This window comes from Theropithecus gelada, chromosome 5 (assembly GCF_003255815.1).
Source record: "Theropithecus gelada isolate Dixy chromosome 5, Tgel_1.0, whole genome shotgun sequence".
NCBI lineage: Eukaryota > Metazoa > Chordata > Mammalia > Primates > Cercopithecidae > Theropithecus > Theropithecus gelada.
In genome coordinates this window covers 118,105,885-118,128,236 of record NC_037672.1, presented here as the reverse complement: position 1 = coordinate 118,128,236, position 22,352 = coordinate 118,105,885, and the positions used below count along the sequence as shown (strand labels likewise).

At 37.6% G+C, this 22,352-nt stretch overlaps 2 protein-coding genes across 6 annotated transcripts in view; one reads left to right on the top strand and one right to left on the bottom strand.

The window, feature by feature from the left end:
- Window positions 1-15,179, top strand: part of NDNF (neuron derived neurotrophic factor) — a 39,525-nt gene extending 24,346 nt beyond the window's left edge. For all 3 annotated transcript variants that reach the window (XM_025385379.1, XM_025385377.1, XM_025385378.1), the window contains exons 2-4: window positions 3,090-3,278; window positions 8,492-8,616; window positions 10,786-15,179. In XM_025385379.1, coding sequence (XP_025241164.1) covers window positions 3,091-3,278; window positions 8,492-8,616; window positions 10,786-12,179 — 1,707 coding nt within the window. In that variant the 5' untranslated portion in view covers window position 3,090 and the 3' untranslated portion in view covers window positions 12,180-15,179. The remainder of the gene's footprint in view (window positions 1-3,089; window positions 3,279-8,491; window positions 8,617-10,785) is intronic.
- On the bottom strand, window positions 105-20,641 carry LOC112624607 (60S ribosomal protein L9). Of its 3 annotated transcripts, XR_003119438.1 has the most exons (3): window positions 19,970-20,641; window positions 6,866-6,870; window positions 105-139 (listed from the first exon to the last, which is right to left on the bottom strand). XR_003119438.1 is itself a non-coding variant. In XM_025385380.1 (2 exons), exon 1 carries the CDS (start codon window positions 20,618-20,620, stop codon window positions 20,042-20,044), a length of 579 nt encoding a protein of 192 aa, XP_025241165.1. In that variant the 5' UTR covers window positions 20,621-20,641; the 3' UTR covers window positions 16,909-16,928; window positions 20,025-20,041. The 3 variants fall into 3 exon arrangements, 2 of the variants coding, with proteins under 2 accessions (XP_025241165.1, XP_025241166.1); XM_025385380.1 differs by lacking the exons at window positions 105-139; window positions 6,866-6,870 and adding an exon at window positions 16,909-16,928 and having other exon boundaries at window positions 20,025-20,641; XM_025385381.1 differs by lacking the exons at window positions 105-139; window positions 6,866-6,870 and having other exon boundaries at window positions 19,944-20,148; window positions 20,230-20,637.
- Between the last annotated feature and the right edge of the window lie 1,711 nt (window positions 20,642-22,352).

The following is a 22,352-nucleotide window of genomic DNA, read 5'->3' as shown; positions in this document are numbered from 1 at the left end:
GTTGTTGCTAGCATTAGATGAAATAATATATTTAAAGAACTTAGAAGAATGCCTGGCATGTGGCATGTACATGACAAAATTTATTAATATTGTTTTTATCTCAGAATTTTTTTTTTTCTTTTTTTGAGACGGAGTCTTGCTGGAGTGCAGTGGCATGATCTTGGCTCACTACAACCTCCACTGTCTGGGTTCAAGCGATTCTCCTGCATCAGCCTCCCAAGTAGCTGGGATTACAGGCACCTGCCACCACACACAGCTAATTTTTGTATTTTTAGTAGAGACGGGTTTTTGCCATGTTGGCCAGGCTGGTCTCAAACTCCTGACCTCGTGATCTACCCGCCTTGGCCTCCCAAAGTGCTGGGATTACAGGCGTGAGCCACTGCACCCAGCCAGAATTCATTTTTTATAAGTATCTGATTTAATAAAAAGAGAGTTATTTCCTAGGGCAGTTGAGGATGCAGGGAAAGTTCCTATCAGTCAACACTATTTCTCCAACTCAGGGGCTGACCTAAATATCCCAGATATCCTGGGTCCTTAGGCAGCTGGTCCTGCTAAGTCATACTGTGGCACTGTGGTTGCCAGCTTTGTGGGCAAGCATGGGGCCTAAGGAGGTAAGCCTTGAGTGGCTCTGAGGCAAATACACCTGTGTATCTTGCTTTCAAGTGCTCTGGTAGCATGTTTGCTATAGGTTTCTAACAAGTACAGAAAGCTAAATTCTAGCTATTTCTAAAGAGATTTTCTTCTTTAGTTGGCCTCGTCTGTTCTCACAAGGCAAGTTTTGGGGATGGTACTACAAAGAGAAATAAACTGGTACAATTGTATGTGGCATGTCTATGGTATTTCTAAACAGAGGCAGCATAGCAAATGTCATTTGGATTTTCTGTTTTTGTTAGCTCCAAACAAAAGAGGAGCAGAGGGGAGGGACAGAGAGCGGTGAGGGAGGTCCCATTCAGGTCAGTCCCCCATGTCCTTGCTTGGTTAGATTAGATCAACTTAGTCTTGATTTTGATCCATCCAGCCATCTTTTGCAGACATAGCCCTTGCCTACTGTTAGCAACTCTCATGAGCTCCCACTGACATCCCCAAGTTCTTTTGGATTTCTCCTTGACAATCATCTGGATTACTTCATGCAACTTAAGAAGGCCTGGTCTTACTCTTAAACTGCCAGCTTGTTAGGAAGAAAAGTTTATTTCAGTCACAGAAGCATTGCTCGTTAGAGATCACCCATCCAAAATCTTCAAAAAACTGAAGTCCGGAGTGGCTAGGTGAATTGCCTAAGATCACACATCTAGTTAGGAATTGAAACTAAACATCAAGTTTCTTAGCTCTCAGTTGAATTTTCTTACACTTGCAATACAATTAAGAAATAAGAGTGCGAAGGAAAAACCTCATAATAAGTTATTATGGCTTTCTGGAGAGTTATTACAGAGGATGAACATTGGGCTCTGCAGTCAGATCCACCTGTGTTTATATCCTTTCTCTGCTTACATAATGGAAGTTTATTTTTGCATAGGATAGCAGCTATTTCACAGGCTTATTGTGAGGACTAAAAGTTGTAATGCAGCTCGTGAACTTAGCACAGTGCTTTGCACATAGTAGCTCTAAATCACTGCAGATATTTTGTATGGAAAACCGCAGAACACAGAGAAGAAAATAATATTTGGAAAAAAGTAAAATGCTTTTTGCACAAGCTCGCTGTGAAAAATCCACCTCTCATGTCCACCTTGTAAAAAGGAGAATGTTTATTTCCTTCAAACTATATATTTTTGCGATCTGAATCTATTTTTGATAGCATCCAAAGAAAGATAAAATGAAAATCAAATGATGTTTTAGAGATTGATTATAGTAATGTCTATTTAAAAATAAAACTGGCATTCACTTCATCTTGAATTATCACAAACATTTGCTATTTCAAGTACCTCAGTGTAAAAACACTATATTTCTCTAATGCTTTAATTCCCTGACGCATGTTAAGTCCAAGAGGTAAAGGAAAACAATTATTTACATATTTCTTTCTGTGAGAAAAAAAATGTACCAAATGGTCAGAGGAAGCAAAGTTTTTTCATGACTGTCATGTCAAGGAACTTGCCTACCTGGGGCTTTCTGTTGGGAACATCAAGACATGTGGAAGACAGTGTCTTTGACAACACCCCTACAACGATGCAGTAGAGAATGATCCATCATTACTTAGAGGATCTTTGATGAAAGTCAGTGACAAATGCCAAAACGTAACTTAGTGAAAGTACTCTGCTGGAAGTTAAGACAAATGTTCCAAATATACACCTTTCTGACTTGATGTGTGAGTAGGGGTTCAAGCCCATTTTCTAAAACGATAGAGGTGTATATGTCAACGTTGTGTTGAAGATTCTGGTACCTGATAACAACTAGACATCAACAAATAACTCATCTTGTGATTCTGGATAAATTGCTTAATCTGTGAGAGAGATGAACTTTATGATTTATAAATCCCTGACTTAAGAAAATTTGATCTTGGAAAAAGCATAATACTATATAGAGAGTTATATATGTATAATCCCTAGTCAGATTTTAGGGAAGAATAAAAAGAATTGAGCAGTGATAATTTTCTGGTTCTCAAAGAGTCTCTGACTTACGTTGAATGTAATAGTTCAACCATATCAGCAATTAGCAACTTGACTGCTGAGCAGTGATACCAGCCAACCATTGGTTTAACTTTTATAATAGTTCGAAGAACTGACCTAAGAGATTATTTTCATACAAGCTTTGAGACATTGATACAATGTTATCTACAATGTCCATATAGGCTTCTGCTGTAATGAAGTGAGGATTTTCTCTCTCAATACCCAGAGAAGTTAATGCAGCAAGAGTCTTTTCATTTCAAAATCTTTTTAATGTCTGAAATTCTAGTGAATTTATTCTCAACATCATTAAGTCGTTTGAAGAAAAAATGTAGTAAAGTTGCCTTCAAGATCATGTGCATGTATCCAAAATACGTGGTGCATCCCTAAATTTCCATCAAAGCTAAAATAGTGTTAACCCTTTAGAAAGTCTGTGACTTGCCCGAGTGTCTGCCTGCAAAACTAATAAAGCAGTCATTTCTGTTGCCTCAGGATGGTGCTGCTCCACTGGTGTCTGCTGTGGCTTCTGTTTCCACTCAGCTCAAGGACCCAGAAGTTACCCACCCGGGATGAGGAACTTTTTCAGATGCAGATCCGGGACAAGGCATTTTTTCATGATTCGTCAGTAATTCCAGATGGAGCTGAAATTAGCAGTTATCTCTTTAGAGATACACCTAAAAGGTACTCTCCCTGCAGTATTTTCTTTATTAAAAAGCTCACAAAGGATGCCTCCAAAAAAGAAAGTAACCTTTAGACCTAGTTTAGGTAATTTACATATCACCCTATGAAGAGTATTACCGATTTTCTGTAAGGGGGAAAATGGTAGTGCAGCTTCTCATTATGAAATAAAGGCTGTTTGATTCTTGCTGATTGTCATCTCCTTTTGGGTGGAGGAGGCAATGCTTGCACTTCTTATATTTTGGAATGATTTTCTTTTTTTCAGTACAGTAGGATATTTCTAAGAAGGATTCTGTAGGATTAAAATGAAATCAATTTTCATGAATATGTATAATTCTTCAAGAATTTGCATTAAGTTTTGTTTTTGTTTTTGAGACAAGGTCTTTGTTGCCCAGGTTAGAGTGCAGTAGCATGATCATGGGTCACTGTAGCCTCAACATCCCGTGATGAATCAATCCTCCCGCCTCAGCCTCATGAGTAGCTGGGACTGTAGGTGTGTGCCACCTTGCCCCACAAATTTTTAAAATTTTTAGTAGAGATGGGGATCTCACTATGTTGCCCAAGCTGGTCTCTAACTCCTGAGCTCAAGTGATCCTCCTGCCTCAGCATCCCAAAGTGTTGGGATTACAGGCATGAGATACCACACTTAATGCATTATGTTTTAGGAGTATAATATTTCTTCAACAAATATTATCAGATTCTGAGAGAATCAAACTAAACAGTCATAAAAACTGACACTGTTTATTTACCTTTACTCCAACATCAACAAATTGGGCTCACATAAAGTTTCTAAATGTTTTGACCTTTAAAAATATATATAAATAATATAAATAATATGTTATAAATTAATTACATTTAAAATTACCTACTTTGTAGTGCTCAAACTCTTTTCTCCCTTTATAAGTTTAGAACACACAGTTAATCTTTGGATAATTATATTTCAAAACCAGTTTCCTTCTAACCTGGGATACAGTGACATGCCAAAGGATTAAACTGTCTCAGAACATTAATAACCCATTTTCTAGAGATTGAGGTATATCAGATCATTAGTCATCTTTTCAGTTTTCATTAACAGTAATCATGGAAGGAGGTGGTCTGAACCCCTTCCACTTAATGGCCCAGTCATATCTCTATCTGGTTAGTCAAAATACATTAACTAGAGTGAACTATTGTTTGGATATCTTTTCGGCACTGCTCGAGTGAAATTATTTGTTTGCATGACCACACTAGACTAGTAACTGACTTGTCAATAACATATAAAATAATTTTGAATCTTTAAATGACATTCATGAGAGTAAAGGCAGAAAAGGAAATGATGGTTACATTGAAGGAACTTACTGTCTCGGTCCTGACTAAAATTGAGTCTGTGAAAACAGTAAAAGGCATACAAAGCAGTCCCTCATACTTCTAGCTATTCTTAACTATTAACTGAGTTCTTGCGAACACGTTTGGCTTTTCATATTATTTTGTCCTTTGAAATTTACATGTGAGTGAAATCAAATCAAAAATTTTCTGTAGAAATTACTTTCATTTCCCAAATGCACTTGTGCACTGCCTTTTTTGCAGTACACTTTAAATACAGCATTCCACATTATGTAATCAAATCACTTAATTAAATAGTTCATCTTGTTTAGTCTTCCAGTTTCTTAAAAATAAGTTGCCTTTAAGAGTTGTTTTAGAGATTACACTTCTGAAGAAAAGCTCCATGTTTTTATTATGAGACATTATAAAACATTTTCTATTTTTATTTCTTTTTTTAATTCATTCTTTATTTTTATCTTTTTTCCACCAATAATTATTGAGGCCTTTGGTATCCACAATATGAAAAAATGTTAACATACATTAGTAAAAGCAGACTTATACTAATAAAGGATTATAGCTACAAGTAGAAACTTCATTTCTGGGTGTGAAATATGCAGTGATAAGCACACATAGATGTTGTTTATATTCCAAATTAAAAAAGAAATTCCAGATAAAGTTTCACAGCAGTAAATTTAAAAAGACAACAAATGCATTAATTATTCTTATGTTTGTACATAAATTCCAAACGCTAAATGGCTCATGGTGTGATTATCCCTCAGCTTTGGCACTATAATGTGGGGCCGTGTTTCCTTAGTTATTATGTTTCTGTGTCCCTCACTTGCCAGTAAATATCTCGAAGATGTAGATTACGTCCTGTTATCTCTGATTGTCACTCTCTTGTACGGTTGCTTTGTGCAACTGTAGAATTGTGCAACCATCAAATTGTTAAGTATATTCAAATTATCATTTATTCCTAATCTAAGTGCTTCCCTATGAAAATGTTGACTTAAGAGGGACTCCCTGCCTGCTTTATATGCATAAAGATTATCTTGTGGAATGCAAGCATTGTTTTATTTGTAATAGGTCACCTATGACCTATGTTTAAGTTACTAAGACACAGTTTGGGAAATAAACTACTTCCTTGTGTGAAATGAGAACAGAAGGTAATAGACAAACTTGGACATTGTTTTTTTCTGTGCCGTTGGTTAGCTCTGCTATTCACATAAAACCTAAAATCAAACAAGAAGTTTTGAACACTCTTTTACTCACATGAAGCCAATCTACTTATATTGTTGTATCTATTTCTTTGTAACATAGATAGGTTCAATTGTGTTTATGTGGTTAATAACTCCCATGCAATCTGGCCAAAGAGACAAAATTCTACTCACAAAAAGTAGACTGCATTAAAAATTAAGCCTTCCGACACTCTGTTCAGGAATGCTTATGGTACATTAAACTTTCCATACAGTAAACAATTCAATCATCTATTTTGTCTAGATGATTGTTTAACTTTACTGTATTATGAATAAGTTGCTTTTGCATTTGTAGGATCCTCACTTTATTTGTCTGCCAACTGCCTCCCGGCCATTCTCCATCTCCAAAAAAGCATCTTGGAATGGTGGCGGTGGAGGGGGGAAGTACTTATATTTCAATTCAGATTCTATGTCTTCAGGTAGAAGCAGACTCTAGGTATATGAACCAGGCTAGAACAAGAAGTGTGGTCTTAGGTTTTATTTACACATTTAGTAATTCAGATATTTTAAAATGTTGACCAAGTACATACATGCAAAAATCTGTGCTAATTGCTAGGAACACAAAAGCGTGATAAATGAACCCTAACAGGGCCCTTGTGAGTAAAATGACATTAATCAAATAATAATATAATTATATAGTCACAAGTAACAATAAGTGCCCAAAAGTAAAAAGTATAGGACATTCTGAGAATACATACGAGGACCTGATCCAGAGTGAGCTGGAAAAAGCATCCCTGAAGAAATAACTTTAAATGTGAGTATGAGTCACAAACCTCTGTAGTGACAGGGCCTCTGCCTACCTCACCTGTCTCTTGTCCTGTCACTACCCATTTAACTCTCTGTGCTCAAACCTCAAAGGACTTCTGTAGTTTCTGAACCGTACCCACCCTACATGGGATGTGGTTTTCTCTGCCTGAAAAGAACTCCTTTGCCCCAACTCACATTTAAAGTCATTTCTTCAGGGATGCTGTTTCTTTAGTCTCAAAGACTTCTCAAGGAATGTTTTTGGATGAATCAATGAGTAGTTTCCCGTACATCCACTTTCACCAACTCCAAATCAAAAACTGCAGCAAGAGGAATCTCCTAAAAAAGCAAATGTACTGTGTGATTTCCAGCTTAGAGTCCTGTCGGAGCTTTAGATTTTAGCTTTGGGGAAAAATTCCTTAATTGTATGAGCCTGGATGAGGTAACACAGGGAGTGAGCATAGGTAGAAAAGAGATGTTCAAGCACAGTCCTGTGGTTCACTCCCGACATTAGAGTTCAGGGAGGTGAGAAGGAACCAGCAGAGGAGACAGCTGTGGTCGGAGGCTGGGCGGTCAGTGTTGGTCAGGGTTATGGAAAGAAGAGGAAGGCAAGAGATATCCAGGAGGTTCAATCCACAGGAGGCAAAGCCTGTTTTTCTCTGCATGGAATCAGTGAGCAACTCTGGGCTTGCTAGAATCGAAACCACTGTTTCCTCATTGGCAAGATTATAGGTTTTGAAAGATAATTAAATGAAACTGTCTAAGTCATTTGGAGTAAGAATATATGGTATTTCTATAGTTAAGCAATATTTTTATTCTTTTTAAGGTATTACAATAAAGGCTCAGGGGAAAGCACAGAGTAGAACATTTGATTTTTTAAATTTTGTTTTAAAATCATTAACTTATTTAATTCAACAGAAAACCTGTGATAGAGGAATGTGTCTTTCTACTGACTGACACAGTGTTCTTTACTTTTTAAAAGTATTTCTCAAAAGGTGATTACATAATGCCATTCAAAAAGATATGAAATGGGCCAGGCATGGTGCCTCACACTTGTAATCCCAGTGCTTTGGGAGGCTGAGACAGGAGGATCACTGGAGGCCAAGAATTTGAGACCAGTCAGAGCACCACAGTGAGACTCCCATCTGTACAAAAAATTTAAAAATCAGCCAGATATGGTGGCACACACCTGTAGACGCAGCTACTCAGGAAACTGAGGTGGGAGGATCATTTGAACCCAGGAGTTTGAGGCTGCAGGGAGCTATGACCACGCCACTGCACTCCTTCCTGGGAGACAGTGCAAGCCTGTCTCAAAACAAACAAATAAAAAGAGATGAAATAGTAAAGCTGTGAATAAAAGTCACTAATGTAAAAATGTGAATACAGCATTATAGTGCCAGAGACAAACATACACTTTAGGACTAGGTTGCTGTGAAAATGATCTTTTGAAATAGTTGTAACTATGTCAGAGTGCCCTCAAGGTAATGTACAAATTTATCACCAAATGTATGGAAAGCACAGCACCTTTAGGGCATCAAACCTGGAAATTTTCTTGGTTGTGATTCATTTTGCAATGGCAGGGCATGTGTTAAATAATACCAGACAACAGGTAAGTGTTGATTTTTAACTCAAAATACTTTGAGTTCAATGTCTTTTATTTCACACTGTATTTGTTGATGATAAATCTGGTTGCAGATCCTTGAGGCAGTTGGACTTCCACAGTTAATGCCGTGTCATGTTTTGTGTCAAGTAGCCGATTTTATTTTCTGTTAAGAGAAAATACAATGACATTTTATGAAAATTTTATAAAATTTGTAAAATGAAAACAAAATTAAAACCAAATTATTTCTCTGGTAAGTCTTGATTGCAAATGTTAGAAAGAGTTACCACGGTCTAAACTGGTCCACTTTTCCACAGGTATTTCTTTGTGGTTGAAGAAGACAATACTCCATTATCAGTCACAGTGACGCCCTGTGACGCACCTTTGGAGTGGAAGCTGAGCCTTCAGGAGCTTCCGGAGGACACAAGTGGGGAAGGCTCAGGTAAGCAGCGGATAGATCTGCCCCTGGACCTTTGAATGGATGTTTTTAAGGCTTGTGAAACATACAAACTTCTGTGTGTCAGTAAGAAAAAGCAGCATGGGTGCACAGGTGAAGCTGAAGGTATGAGACAGAGATAAGGGAGGTGGGAGGGTGGCATCAGATGACATTGATCCTGACAAAAGGTTAGGAGAGACAGGTACGGGGACTGATGGCTTGAGGAGAAGGGGAGAGGTTTGGACTAGCCTCTATGGCTGTGGTCTGCAATCTTGGCTAAACATCCTAATCACATATAAGGCTTTAAAAACTGCTGATTTAATTGCCACGGGGTGAGGTCCGAACTTTGGGATTGTTAGCACCGCCCTCCAGGTGATTCTAATATACAGCCAAGGTTAAGAACCTCTGATCTCCAGGGAATAAGAGATGGCGACAGAGAAGCAGAGAGGCATTTAGTAGTAGTTAAAGGCCAAGATGAAAACAAAGTTAGTATGATGAGTGGGCTAAGCATTTAAAGAAGACATGATGGAGAGCGAATAATAAGATAAAAGGGAAATGAGAAGAGTCTGTATGACACCCTGAAAGCTCTTTAAGGGCATCATAGGTTAAAGGTGAAGGCTTGACAATGGTGCCCTACAGAAGACCATATATATAATCTCTCTATATATATACACACACACATATACATATATATAGCTGTATATATAGCTATACATATACATATATATAGCTATGTATACATATACATATATATATCTATGTATATGTATAGCTACAAAGGCTAGCTATAGTAGTTACAAAGAGGAGCAAACATCACAATTAGGAAAATTATGGAAGTGTGTTTGGGGAGTAAGGAGACCAAGATACAGAAAACGAATCTTGATGGGCCTGTTTTTCTGGGACAGGGTCTCGCTCTGCCGCTTAGGAGTGCAGTGGTGTAATCTCGGCTCATTGCAACCTCCATCTCCCGGGCTTAAGCAATTCTCCTGCCTCAGCCTCCCAAGTAGCTGGGACCAGAGGTGCATGCCACTATGCCCAGCTAATTTTTTTTTTTTTTGTAAAGACAGGGTTTCACTGTGTTACCTAGGCCGGTCTCAACTCCTGAGCTCAAGCGATTCGCCCACCTCGGCCTCCCAAAGTGCTGATTACTGGCGTGAGCCACTGCACCTGGCCAAATCTTGATGTTAATATATCCGTTTGATGATTGTGTTTAGGAATATGAAATTCTGTATAGCTCACTTTCAACCTGCAGTGATAAACTGGGAAAGGTTTCTTCTCACTGCAGCTACCCAGTCATTCACCAAGCCCTGGAAACTTATCTATACACTGGTATCTGTGTGATATCTGCTACCTACAGTAACAAAATATGGAAAAATTAGTTTAGTTTTAACACTATTCCTATGTTATTCCTGGGTGCATGTTCTATATGTTGAACCTTAAACACTTTTTTAAATTTTCATCTTATTTTATTTTATTTTGAGACAGGGTCTTGCTCTGTTGCCCAGGCTGGAGCATAGTGGTGTAGTCATAGCTCACGGCAGCCTTGAACTCCAGGGCATAAGCAGTCCTCCTGCCTCACCCTCCCAGGTAGCTGGGACCACAAGCATGTGCCACTATGCCCAGCTAATTTTTGTATCTTTATTTTTTGTAGAGACAGGGTTTCTGTTTGTTGTCCAGGCTCAGCTTCAAGTAATCTTAGAACCTCAGCATCCCAAAGTGCTAGGATAACAGGCGTGAGCCATGACACCCGGCCAAAAGTTCTTACTGGTACTTTATATTCTGTATTTTAATCAGATTGTCTAGTCCTTCTAACAGTAGTGAAATTAGCAAAATGACTGGCCATCCAAATGCAAACTGATACATTTCTTTTCGTAAGCAGATTGACAGTCAGGATTCATAATATCTCAAAAGTTTACAGTCTCTGACCTGAAATTTTTACTAATTGGATTCTGCTCTGAAGAAATAATTGAAATTCAGAAAAGCCTTACACGTATATAAGAGCATGATGTATAATGGTCAAAATAAATATTATCTTGAATACATTTATAAATATTTTTACTTATGAACATGTACTATTTTCATAATGGAGAAGAAATAAGATAAAAGGATAACTTAAGGCTGGCAAGCCACAGTGTATGCCCTGACAGTAGCCTGTGCTTCTCATGTGTCTTCTAGGTGATCTGGAACCTCTTGAGCAGCAAAAGCAGCAGATCATTAATGAGGAAGGCACTGAGTTATTCTCCTACAAAGGCAATGATGTTGAGTATTTTATATCTTCTAGTTCCCCATCTGGTTTATATCAGTTGGATCTTCTTTCAACAGAGAAAGATACACATTTCAAAGTATATGCCACCACAACTCCAGAATCTGATCAGCCATACCCTGAGTTACCCTATGACCCCAGAGTAGATGTGACCTCACTGGGGCGCACCACGGTCACTTTGGCCTGGAAACCAAGCCCCACTGCCTCTTTGCTGAAACAACCCATTCAGTACTGCGTGGTCATCAACAAAGAACACAATTTCAAAAGTCTCTGTGCAGTAGAAGCAAAACTGAGTGCAGATGATGCTTTTATGATGGCACCGAAACCTGGTCTGGACTTCAGCCCCTTTGACTTTGCCCACTTTGGATTTCCTTCAGATAATTCAGGTAAAGAACCCAGTTTCCAAGCAAAGCCTTCTCCAAAACTGGGGCGTCATGTCTACTCCAGGCCCAAGGTTGACATTCAGAAAATCTGCATAGGAAACAAGAACATCTTCACCGTCTCTGATCTGAAACCCGACACGCAGTACTACTTTGATGTATTTGTGGTCAACGTCAACAGCAACATGAGCACCGCTTACGTAGGTACCTTTGCCAGGACCAAGGAAGAAGCCAAACAGAAGACAGTTGAGCTAAAAGATGGGAAGGTAACAGATGTATTTGTTAAAAGGAAGGGAGCAAAGTTTCTACGGTTTGCTCCAGTCTCTTCTCACCAAAAAGTCACCTTCTTTATTCACTCGTGTCTGGATGCTGTCCAAATCCAAGTGAGAAGAGATGGGAAACTTCTTCTGTCTCAGAATGTGGAAGGCATTCAGCAGTTTCAGCTTAGAGGAAAACCTAAAGCGAAATACCTCATTCGACTGAAAGGAAACAAGAAAGGAGCATCTATGTTGAAAATACTAGCTACCACAAGGCCTACTAAGCAGTCATTTCCCTCTCTTCCTGAAGACACAAGAATCAAAGCCTTTGACAAGCTCCGTACCTGTTCCTCGGCCACCGTGGCTTGGCTAGGCACTCAGGAAAGGAACAAGTTTTGCATCTACAAAAAAGAAGTGGATGATAACTACAATGAAGACCAGAAGAGAAGAGAGCAAAACCAATGCCTAGGACCAGATATCAGGAAGAAGTCAGAAAAGGTCCTCTGTAAATATTTCCACAGTCAAAACCTGCAGAAAGCAGTGACCACAGAAACAATTAAAGGTCTTCAGCCTGGCAAATCTTACCTGCTGGATGTTTATGTCATAGGACATGGGGGGCACTCTGTAAAGTATCAGAGTAAGGTTGTGAAAACTAGAAAGTTCTGTTAGTTACCTTATTATAGAGATATATTATGTAGAACTCCAGGAGGGACATTAAATCACTTTAAGTATAAACTGACTGCTCCCACAGCTGAGAGAAGTTGTGACCTGTACTTGTACTATGGAAGGAAGGATATCAACGTGTGTATATTGATGCTTATATAAGTAACTCTTGAAGGAGACTTGTTCTAGCGTGCCCCATGGTACCTAGTGTATGTCTTATGCCGGTTGGTGTCAAAGATAGAGGACTTCTTAAAGGAACTTGCCATTCCTTACTTTGACCACTGCATGAACTGCTTCTAAATTATTTTATTACCTAAAAATTTAAAATATGCCATTCATTGCACACACCCACAAATGCAAATCATTCCTCTCTATAGATGCTAGGATATATATAAATTATTTTATAAATTCTTGTTTTAAATGTCAGTGTTTCTATGATTGTAAACTATTCTTTTCCTATTACAGATCTAATCTAAGTATTATTAAGTGGATAGCCCTCTAGTCAGTTATATTGCTATTGTAAATTCTTGTTTGTTGAGTAAAATGTTTAAATACTATATCTCATGTACAAAGTTGACATACATTATATTCATGTACATAAAATTAAAGATATTAGATTATATACTGTTCGTTTTCCCAAGCAGCTACATTGGTGTATTCAATTTCTAATCTGTCTTCAAAACTGCACCTTCTGTAGTTTGGCACCAAAACAGACCCTTTTGTAGTAACTAAAAAGGGATGCCCCATCTCTCTAAGTTACTATGTCATTAGAAATAGTTATTAAAATTTGTATTTTTGACTTTGAATAGGAGCCAGCTGTTAGGAGAGTTGAGAGAGCTACAATAGACTTGTTTTAAAAGAGTAGGACAAACCAAACACTGACTCGATAAGTATTCAACAAATTGTCCTTAATAACCTAAAATATATCACATTATAAGCATTTATTTTAAGTACAAAATTGAGATATTTCAAGTATTTTCCATCTGTTTGAATATTAGCAAAATAATTAAATATTTTAACCTCTAGCTGACGCAACTTAACAAACACCAATCAGGACGTTTATTAAGAAGAAAACTAGGAAAGCTGTTGTTTTATAACACTAATGGTCTGCTACCTTTAACTTTGATTTTTCATGGATTTTTAAAAAGTAATTTCGGGTGTAAGAGACAATTTAGGCAAATCATAATAGAAATATTTTATCAGAGACCGTGCACAAAGGGCACTTTTAAGTAACTTCATTCTCCACAGGTTCTATACATGAATCATGAGGGGTTATGAGAACATTGGTCCAGGAATCAGAAAAGTCTGGAATTTATCATCACCTAAAGCAATATGACTTTAAGAAAATCTGTTACCTCCCATCATCTCCCTTTCCCATCTATAACATTAGGTGGTGATAGATTTAGATGAGATGACACTGTTAGATACTTTCTATTGTAAGAGGTGTCTTTGGTGGAATTCTGTGATTCTAAAGTACTGTGACTACAAGCGTGGACAGGTATAATCCCTTTACCTCTACTGCCCCCTGCATGCTGACCCTGCCATTCATATGGTGGGCATTCAACAGCAACATTCCTGTGGAGTATAGAAGGCTATGACCAAGGTAGTGTGTGTGGTGGTCTTTATAAACTGTGCTCTGCTTGCCTTAGGAAAAGATAGTTCCTAAAAACGTTATCATCCAACTCCTCAGTGTTAAGATATCTAAACAAAAGTGACCACATCTGTACCCAACAGTAATGACACCTGAATTTTTTAACAGATAAAGAACAGTACCCCCATGGTTATGTAACCAACCAACTTGGAAAGAGAGACTTTAAAATTGACAGCATCCCAGAGATGCTGTATCCTAAGTTATGAATGTGCTGCCGTTGAAGAAAAATCAGCTTTCTCATATTACTGACATATATATATTATTACATAACAATGTGTTAAATGGGACTACAGTGAATCAAAGAGTTGTTGCAGCTTCTGAAGGTGACAGACTTAACTTTCAGATATTGCTTAATGCCTGGGAAACCCTGGGAACCAGGCCAAGTCAATTTAACCAAGCTTTTGCTTTTTAGCCAGCTGTGATGGTGGTTTCTACATAGTCTGGATAAATCCAAGAATTCTTTCATGGCCCCAGTGAAATGTGCCTTTTTGAAATTATTAGGAAAACGAAATACACGTTGTGAAACTTCTATCATTCCTAAAGAAAGGGGAAAACCTATTAAAAATGAAGCTCTCTTATTTACTAATGCATTTCTATTTCAGGAGCATTTGGCTAAACTGGGGACAAAAAACAAAAACTTGTTCTTAATTAACAAAAGAACTAGAAAGAAGCTCATATGAAAGCACCACCTTGTGTTCAGTAAGCTTCAGGATAGCTCTGTTGACAGCAGGGCATTTAGAGTCCCAAGTATAGTCATGTATCATTGGGGAGGGAAGAATCTTTGAGGACGTTTAGTTTACAATCTTTATTATTTTTCAGGTGTAGAAAAGAGATTAAAGATCATAGAAGTCAGAATAAATTTGTAAAAGTTCTCATAGTCAAAACAGCTGAGTAATGGCATTGCCCAGACTCCAAAATCCTGACCAGAATATAAATCACCAATTCTTGGTTTAAAGGGGTTATTTGTGAATCATTTTCCAAAAAAAAGAAGTACACTTTTTGTGTTACTTACCATTTCAAAGAAACTTATTCTTCAAGACCATTTCAGATTTCCTTAGGAATGTATGTGTTACCCATAATCGACCATTTCAAACTTGTAAGAAAAAAATTTTATGGTCATTTTGTTATTTTTAGAGACACAAAGTATTTCTAATCTAGGTTTGCATGCACATACGACCTTGAGGCTCTGAAATAATTAGTCAATTCCTTTAATTATAAGCCCTGTTTTTTAAAATCTAAAACTAATAAAAAATCTATAAGAATTACAACAGATTATTTTCTTTGTTAAATAACTTTATAATCAAGTTCTAGATTAAATGTTTAAACATGCATTTAAGGATTAGTGCTGAAAAGCACTTATTATAATTACTCAGAACACATTTGAAAAATTATGATTTTGATATGATGAAGAGACTTAAAAAATGACAAAGATGAACTTCAGAGTTTGAAAAAGGCTTAATGATTCTTAACGGTTTGACTCTGAATGAAACCACACATGTGCGCACGCACGCACGCACACACCCACACTTTTGTATATATTCAAGGAATCCGTTGTAGCTGAAACCAATCCAGTATCCTTTCCAATATTTTACCAATCCCTTCTAGAGATGATCTAGTTATACCATCTCATTTTACAGATGAGGCCTAATTAAGACTAGAATCCAGACTGTCTTACTCCCAGTTTAATGTTCACTCAGGACTTCATCTTAAGCACTTCTTCACTATAGAAAGCATGGGACAACTCACCCAGGGTATACTTCTTTGTCTCTATTCACTGGCTAGCTTCAAAACAACACAAAAACAAGCATCTAACTTGGAGGACAATGTCATCTGGAGCATCTCCAGCCTCTTCCTTCCCCCACATACAATAGGCTGGGAACCTGCCTTCTGGCCCTCTCCCTATGACCAAGTAGAGTGACCACTGCCAGACTTTAGCTGGTCTTTATATGTAGTCAGCCAAATGACCTGGGAAGCACCAAGGTGCACTCACAATTGTGTTTCCCCAGAGAGTTTTAGCCAGAAAAATGGAGAGTCTTTGGGAATTTGGGCCTTTGTTGTTTTGAAAGTGGGAAGTAGGAGAAAGGAGAACAGAGAGAAGAAGTGGAGTGTGGAGAGAAGTATAATTTTATCTCATTTCTTTCTCTGAGAGATCTAAGAAGTCAAGAGAAGCAAGAGATCCAGCGTAATTTGATTTTATTAATGTTTGCATTCTGTCCTTCATGTAACCTTACGCTGGAGCATTGTACCTGGATCACCATCCTCTCTGTCAGAATTGCGTCTCACTGATGGACATTTTCATTTCCCAGGAGTGGCTGATCATGCATCTGAGCAAGATTTCCTTCATTTCTCTTTACATTCCCCATTCCTGACCTTTGAGAAACAGTCATCAAAGTATAGAAATAAAGTCTTTTAAAATGTCTTTCCAGATGGACCCTTAGAACTCTTTCAAAGATATTTGTAAATATTCACTCTAAGTGTAATAGAAATAAAAGGCTGTAGATCTTCATTACGGAAAAACCATTAGCTCAAGATTGAATAGCTCAAGGTCTTAGGCACAGTTTCATCTTACACTGTCATTATTTAGATCCCAAAAAGGAGAGGGCGAGATTGGCAATCCCACAGTATAGCAGGGAGGAGGGCAATGCAGGGAAGGACATTGATTCCTAGTAAAAGATCCATTAAAAAACAGAAATAAGAATGAAGTACCAGAATGTAATTTATCATCCCTTTATGCTACAGAGGAGAACTTGCAAGACAGTGTAAGGTTTCCCTGGAACTTGTTAGAAATGTCATCTAGACGTTGAGCCAGGAACACAATCAAGCAACCTCCCAGGGAATAGCCAGGCCCCAAGCCTCTTCAGAACTGGGCATAATGTTTTGAATTGAAACAGAGGTATAAAACAGAGAGGTCAGAGCAGATCAGTACTGGTTATAGGTGATGAGATCCAGACAGGACAGTCTCGAAAAAAGTAACTCTTCCAATGAGGGGGTATGATGGATGTGTTATTTTGTTTTTTTGAGTCTAGCAGTATTACTGTCTGAACTGGTCAGTTTTTAGGTGCAACTTCAAAATGTTGTTTGTGTCTCTCTTTTCTTGTAAACACCTGCCAAGATTAATACCCAATCAAATGCCATGACTGGGAAATAAACAAATATTCATTTCTTGTCTATAATTACCTTTTGGGATAATCCTTTCAACTTGTGTAAATAAGATATAACAGAATAACACCAATAGTTATTTCAAGATAGACTGAAAACCCCAAAATGCCCATATAACTCTGACAGTAGTGTGTTTCTGAGAAAAATTGTTTATAATAAACAGAACCAAGTATATGAATACATTACAGGCATAGAAGTCTGACTGTTCGTTCTCATCCCTTCCTATTAAATGAACTCAGACCTATTTAAATAGGATTAATATATTAGTTCATTTCATCATACAGGCCTGATAATTTTCACATTGCCAGACCAACAAACAGTTTTTGGAAGAAGCATGTCACACTCAAGAACCACTGGTAAATGTCTCATAGGCATCTGCATTTGTCCAACCTGGTTTGTGCCCTATGGGTCCATATGGCTGAAGTAACAAGATTGTGGCTTAACCAATGTCATAGTTATAACGGTAGACATAGATTGCTACATGAGCAATTTGGTAAGAGCAACTGATCTAGTCACAAATATGGCCCATTTCCAATGGTTGAGTTTTAGCAACATTTGATGTTTCCAGCTCTTCTGGATATGGTAAGAACTTTAAGTGAGAGAGACAAACAAGCATACATATATGTTTTAAATAATCAAATAAAATTCAACCAGTTTTATTATGGTGAAATATAACTTCAAAAACATTTTTAAAAGAAATAGCAGACTCTATTTCTATTTTATGGCTATTTTCAAAGAGTGATATTGAATATCTCATTCCTGCTGAATAAAGCTTGTCATTCTTCAAATAAAGAGGTCAAGCTGTAAATTACAGATTGCGGAATTTTGCCTTCTATTATGCACAGGATCCCAAGTTCTGTTGGGTTGTCCTGGGGTGATCTTCAGGTATGGAAAAAGATGAAAGAGATATGAAAGCAGGGTAAGAATCACAACATTTACATCTAAATTGAATTTTGTGCAAGTTCCATTGACTAATGGCAGAGAGCTGTGCTTCAAATACAGCTGTGGACTGAGCAAACTTGGCTGCTCTAAATACTGAATGCCAGCTCCTTTGCCAATTCCATGGGCAAGCATTCCAGGAGGCCCGAGTTAAAATGTGCAGATAAATACTCAGTTCTGGAGTTTTTTGGTGCCAAAGCATACAGAATACTGACTTTCTGCTATGGAAATCTGGGAAGAACGGAACTTCTGTTTTTAATATCTCTGAGGATTTAAAACAGTTCTTAGACTACTTATTACCTTTCATAAAACTCACTCCTACTTTAAAAGTCTCTTGGTGGCTTACCTATATTAAAAAGAGGAAAAGAATTCTTTTTGATTCCACTGAGTTTTCTCTTCTCTATTGAAGTTAAGCGAGCTAATAAGAGGACAGCAGAGGAAAAAGTGCAGAAGTGGGACTTTGGGCATTTTCTTAAACTTCTGTGGACTTGAGCTTTCTCATTTGTAAAATGAGAAGGGTGATGATCTCCTAGATTCCTTTTTGGAGAAGCAGGGAAACTAACAACCTTTAAGCATACACTGAGTGCCAAGCATTTGAAATACCGTTATTTAATCCTTATAACAACCCTGAGATGAAGACATTATTGTATTCTCATTAAGCAGAGGAGAAACCCAGAGAACAAATAAATTATATAACGTGCTCAAGGTCACAAAGTTAATACAAGATGGAGCTGGAATTTAAACGCAGATACATCTGGTACCAAATGAATGCATTTTTCCACATCCACCTGTATGCTTGTGAGTTCCAGTGCTACTTAGTGAATCTCACCAGAATAGAATACATGACGAGTTCCTTACTAAAACTGGGTAAAGTTAAAGTGTATTAAAGCTTGGCCTGCATATTTATAAACAAGTTTTCTCTGACATAGATACAAATCAAGCATTAGGGACAGAAGACGAATAATTGACAAAATATTGCTAAGTTGCTGTTATTGTGTAGAACTTTCCCGTTTTAATGGGGACTCATACTACCATAACAACTTTGCTTGGTATTTCTTTGCATCTTATAATATAGAGTTTGATGTAATGCTTACATATGATACAATGTGTCTTTAATATGATGTTAATAAACCTTTATTTAATGCTTTTGTGTTTAAGCATATCAAGAGTTGTCTGTGCTTGTCTTTGTTTTTGTTCCTGCTTTGCCTTTGCACATGTTTGACTTCTGTTAACATTATTTAATAGCAAATGTTTACTGGGCTTTCATTAGATGCCACATCCTGAGATGAGAGTTATAGACCGAGCTGAGGCATCTCTTTAACCCACATAACAACCTTATGAAGTAGACATTACTATTTTCCACATTTTACTGATGAATAAATCGAGGGTCAGAGAAGTTAAGTAACTTCCCCAATTTCATGCAGCAAATATGGGGTGCAGTTCTGTGTCCAATTCAGGGTTTTAGACAATGCCAGTGCAGGAAGGGATGATACTTATTTACTGCCTTTGGGAAAGATCCTCTGACTGCTTTTCAAGGAACTCATTGGCACAAATCTACTTTTAAAATTTGTTAGACTTGTGTTCGTTCTACAAAGCACTTGTTTTGATGGCTCATGAGATACTTACTATTGACATTCTTGTGATTTGCGCTATTACACTTTTGTTTCTATATAAATTTTTCCTCATCTACTTCATAGTGAAGGAGTTCACACAGCTGCTTCCAGAGTCCCAGGCTGAGAGCTAGTGAACTTCATGTCCTGCATGGGAAAGGAGCCAGCTGATGACAGGATTCAGGTAGCGTCATCAGGGCTTGTTTGGTTGGACTCCATCCTGGACAGTGCTAGGGAGGAATGATGGCCGTGTTGATTCTCTGGGTCCTCCTCCAACTTGAAAATATTTTTTCTAGTTGCTAAAGTAATATTATAGACATATATAAACTACAAATTATTGAAACACATGACATGAAACTTGAACATTCGCCCTTATTATTTTCCCCAAAGAAAACTATTTTTTTTTTTTTCCCAAATCAACAGGTCTTTTATTGCACCATTTAAATATCACAAGTAGGTCTTAGGAGTCATCTGGCATCTTCTTTCTGTAGCTGGATAACTCTTAGATCTTATTCATCAGCCTGCTGAACAGTTCCTTTTTCAGAGACATAGATACCATCCAAAAATTTCCTGATATCCTTGTTTTTAACTGTTGTGGCTTGCTGAATCAAAGCCGCTGAATTTGAAACAAGTTCAATGTCATTTCCTTCAAGGATTAATTCATCTTTCTGGGCTTGAGATACTGAACAAGCAACACCTGGTCTCATCCGAACCCTGCGGATGTATTTTTCACCCAAGAAATTTCGGATTTCAACAAGAGACCCATTCTCCTGGATAACAACGTTGATGGGGAAGTGAGCATACACAGACCTCATCTTGTAACGGAAGCCCAGTGTAACACCCTTGATCATGTTCTGTACATGACTACAAATAGTCCGAACGGTAGCCAGTTCCTTTCTGTTACCCCACCATTTGTCAACCCGAAGCCTCTTTTTTTTCTTTCCAAGAAGACTGAGTTCTACATTGATGTGATTGAAGTCCCTCCGCAGGGTTCCTCTGGGGCCCTTCACGATAACTGTGCGTCCCTTCAGGGTAATGTCGACATTTTCTGGAATGTCGACAGTCTGATTGCTGAGAATGGTCTTCATTCTTGCAGTAGACGCAGCAAAAGCAGCAAACTATTTTTAACAATTCTACTTGCATTACAATACTTTTTGTTTCCTGTTCATAAAATATTCATCTTTCATTTTTATCAAATATGGAATTATACTGAATACACAGTTTTGCTTTTTTCATTGAATTTGATATTTTGAGTTACATTCCCTGCCAACTTGACCTTTAAAAAAATCAATTCTTCCCAGACATTCTCCAATGATTTGTGAAGGTGTGTGTCTTATGAACACACATAATAAATCATCCTCAAATTTAATGCTGAACCATCACCTACCTCTTCTATGTTCACTGTTGCATATGAGCTTCCTCTCCCAACAAGTAACATATTCTAGAACTTGTCTTCATCTTTAGACTCATCAGTGTCTTTGTGGGGGTGTCTCCCAGACAATATGGGATATCGCTTAGGGGTTCATGGACACATTATTCTAAGAATCAGACAAATATATTTAAATGTAAGTTCAAATAAAATGTTCTTAAAACCCAGCTAAGTGTTTTTTATATTAAAATTTTACTGAATACTGTTTCTGTCTCACACTAATCAAGTTGATATTTGGAAAGTAAAGATGACATTCTGTATAGAAATTTTTCCTGAGTACATGTGACAAAGAGATTGGGTTAAAAGCAGGTCATCCATCCTGGGGAAGTGGGATCAGAAACAAAAATAATAATAATAAAAAATAATAAATTTTAAAAAGCAGGTCATCACCTGGTTTCTCTTTTACTATCTCCCCACAAACTTCTACCCCCCAACCACTTGATCTAATCAAAGCAAGGAACCAAGTATTTTCTTTTTTAAAAAAGTTTATTTTGTTGTGGTAAAAACACCTAACATGAAGTCTACTTAATAAAAAAGTTTAAGTGTATGATACAGTATTGTTGACTATAGGTACAATGTGCATAGCAGATGTCTAGAGCTTACTCATCTTGCTTGACTGAAACTTTGTGCCCATAGGTTATTAACTCCCTATGTCTTCTCCCCTCAGCCTCTGGCAATCACCATTCCATTCTTTTTCTTTTTCTTTTTTTCCTTTGTAAGACAGAATCTTGCTCTGTCACTCAACTGCTGGAGTGCAGTGGTACGATCACAGTTAACTGCAGCCTTAACCTCCCCAGGCTCAGGTGATCCTCCCACCTCAGCCTCCCAAGTCGTTAGGACTACAGGTGTGTGCCACCACATCTAGTTAATTTTTGAATTTTTTGTAGAGAGGCAGTTTCCCCATGTTGCCCAGGCTGGTCCCAAACTCCTGACCTCAAACAATCCACCTACCTCAGCCTCTCAAAATGCTGTGATTTACAGGTGTGAGCCACCACACTCACTCTATGAATCTGACTATGATAGATACATCATATAAGTGGAATAATGCAGTGTTTGTCTTTCTGCAACTGGATCATTTCACTCAGCATAATATCCTCAAGTTTCATGCATGTTGTTGCATATTGCAGAATTTACTTCTTTTTTAAGGTTGAATAGTAGTCCAATGTATGTATTTGCCACATTTTGTTTATCCATTCATCTGTCAATGGACGTTTACATTGTTTCCATATCTCAGCTACTGTGAATAGTGCTACAATGAACATAGGAATGCTAATATCTTTTCAATATCCTGATTTCAATTCTTTGAATAAATATCCAAAAGTGGGATTCCTGGATCATTTGGTAGCTCTATTTTTAATGTTGGGGGAAACTTCCATATTGTTTTCCACAGT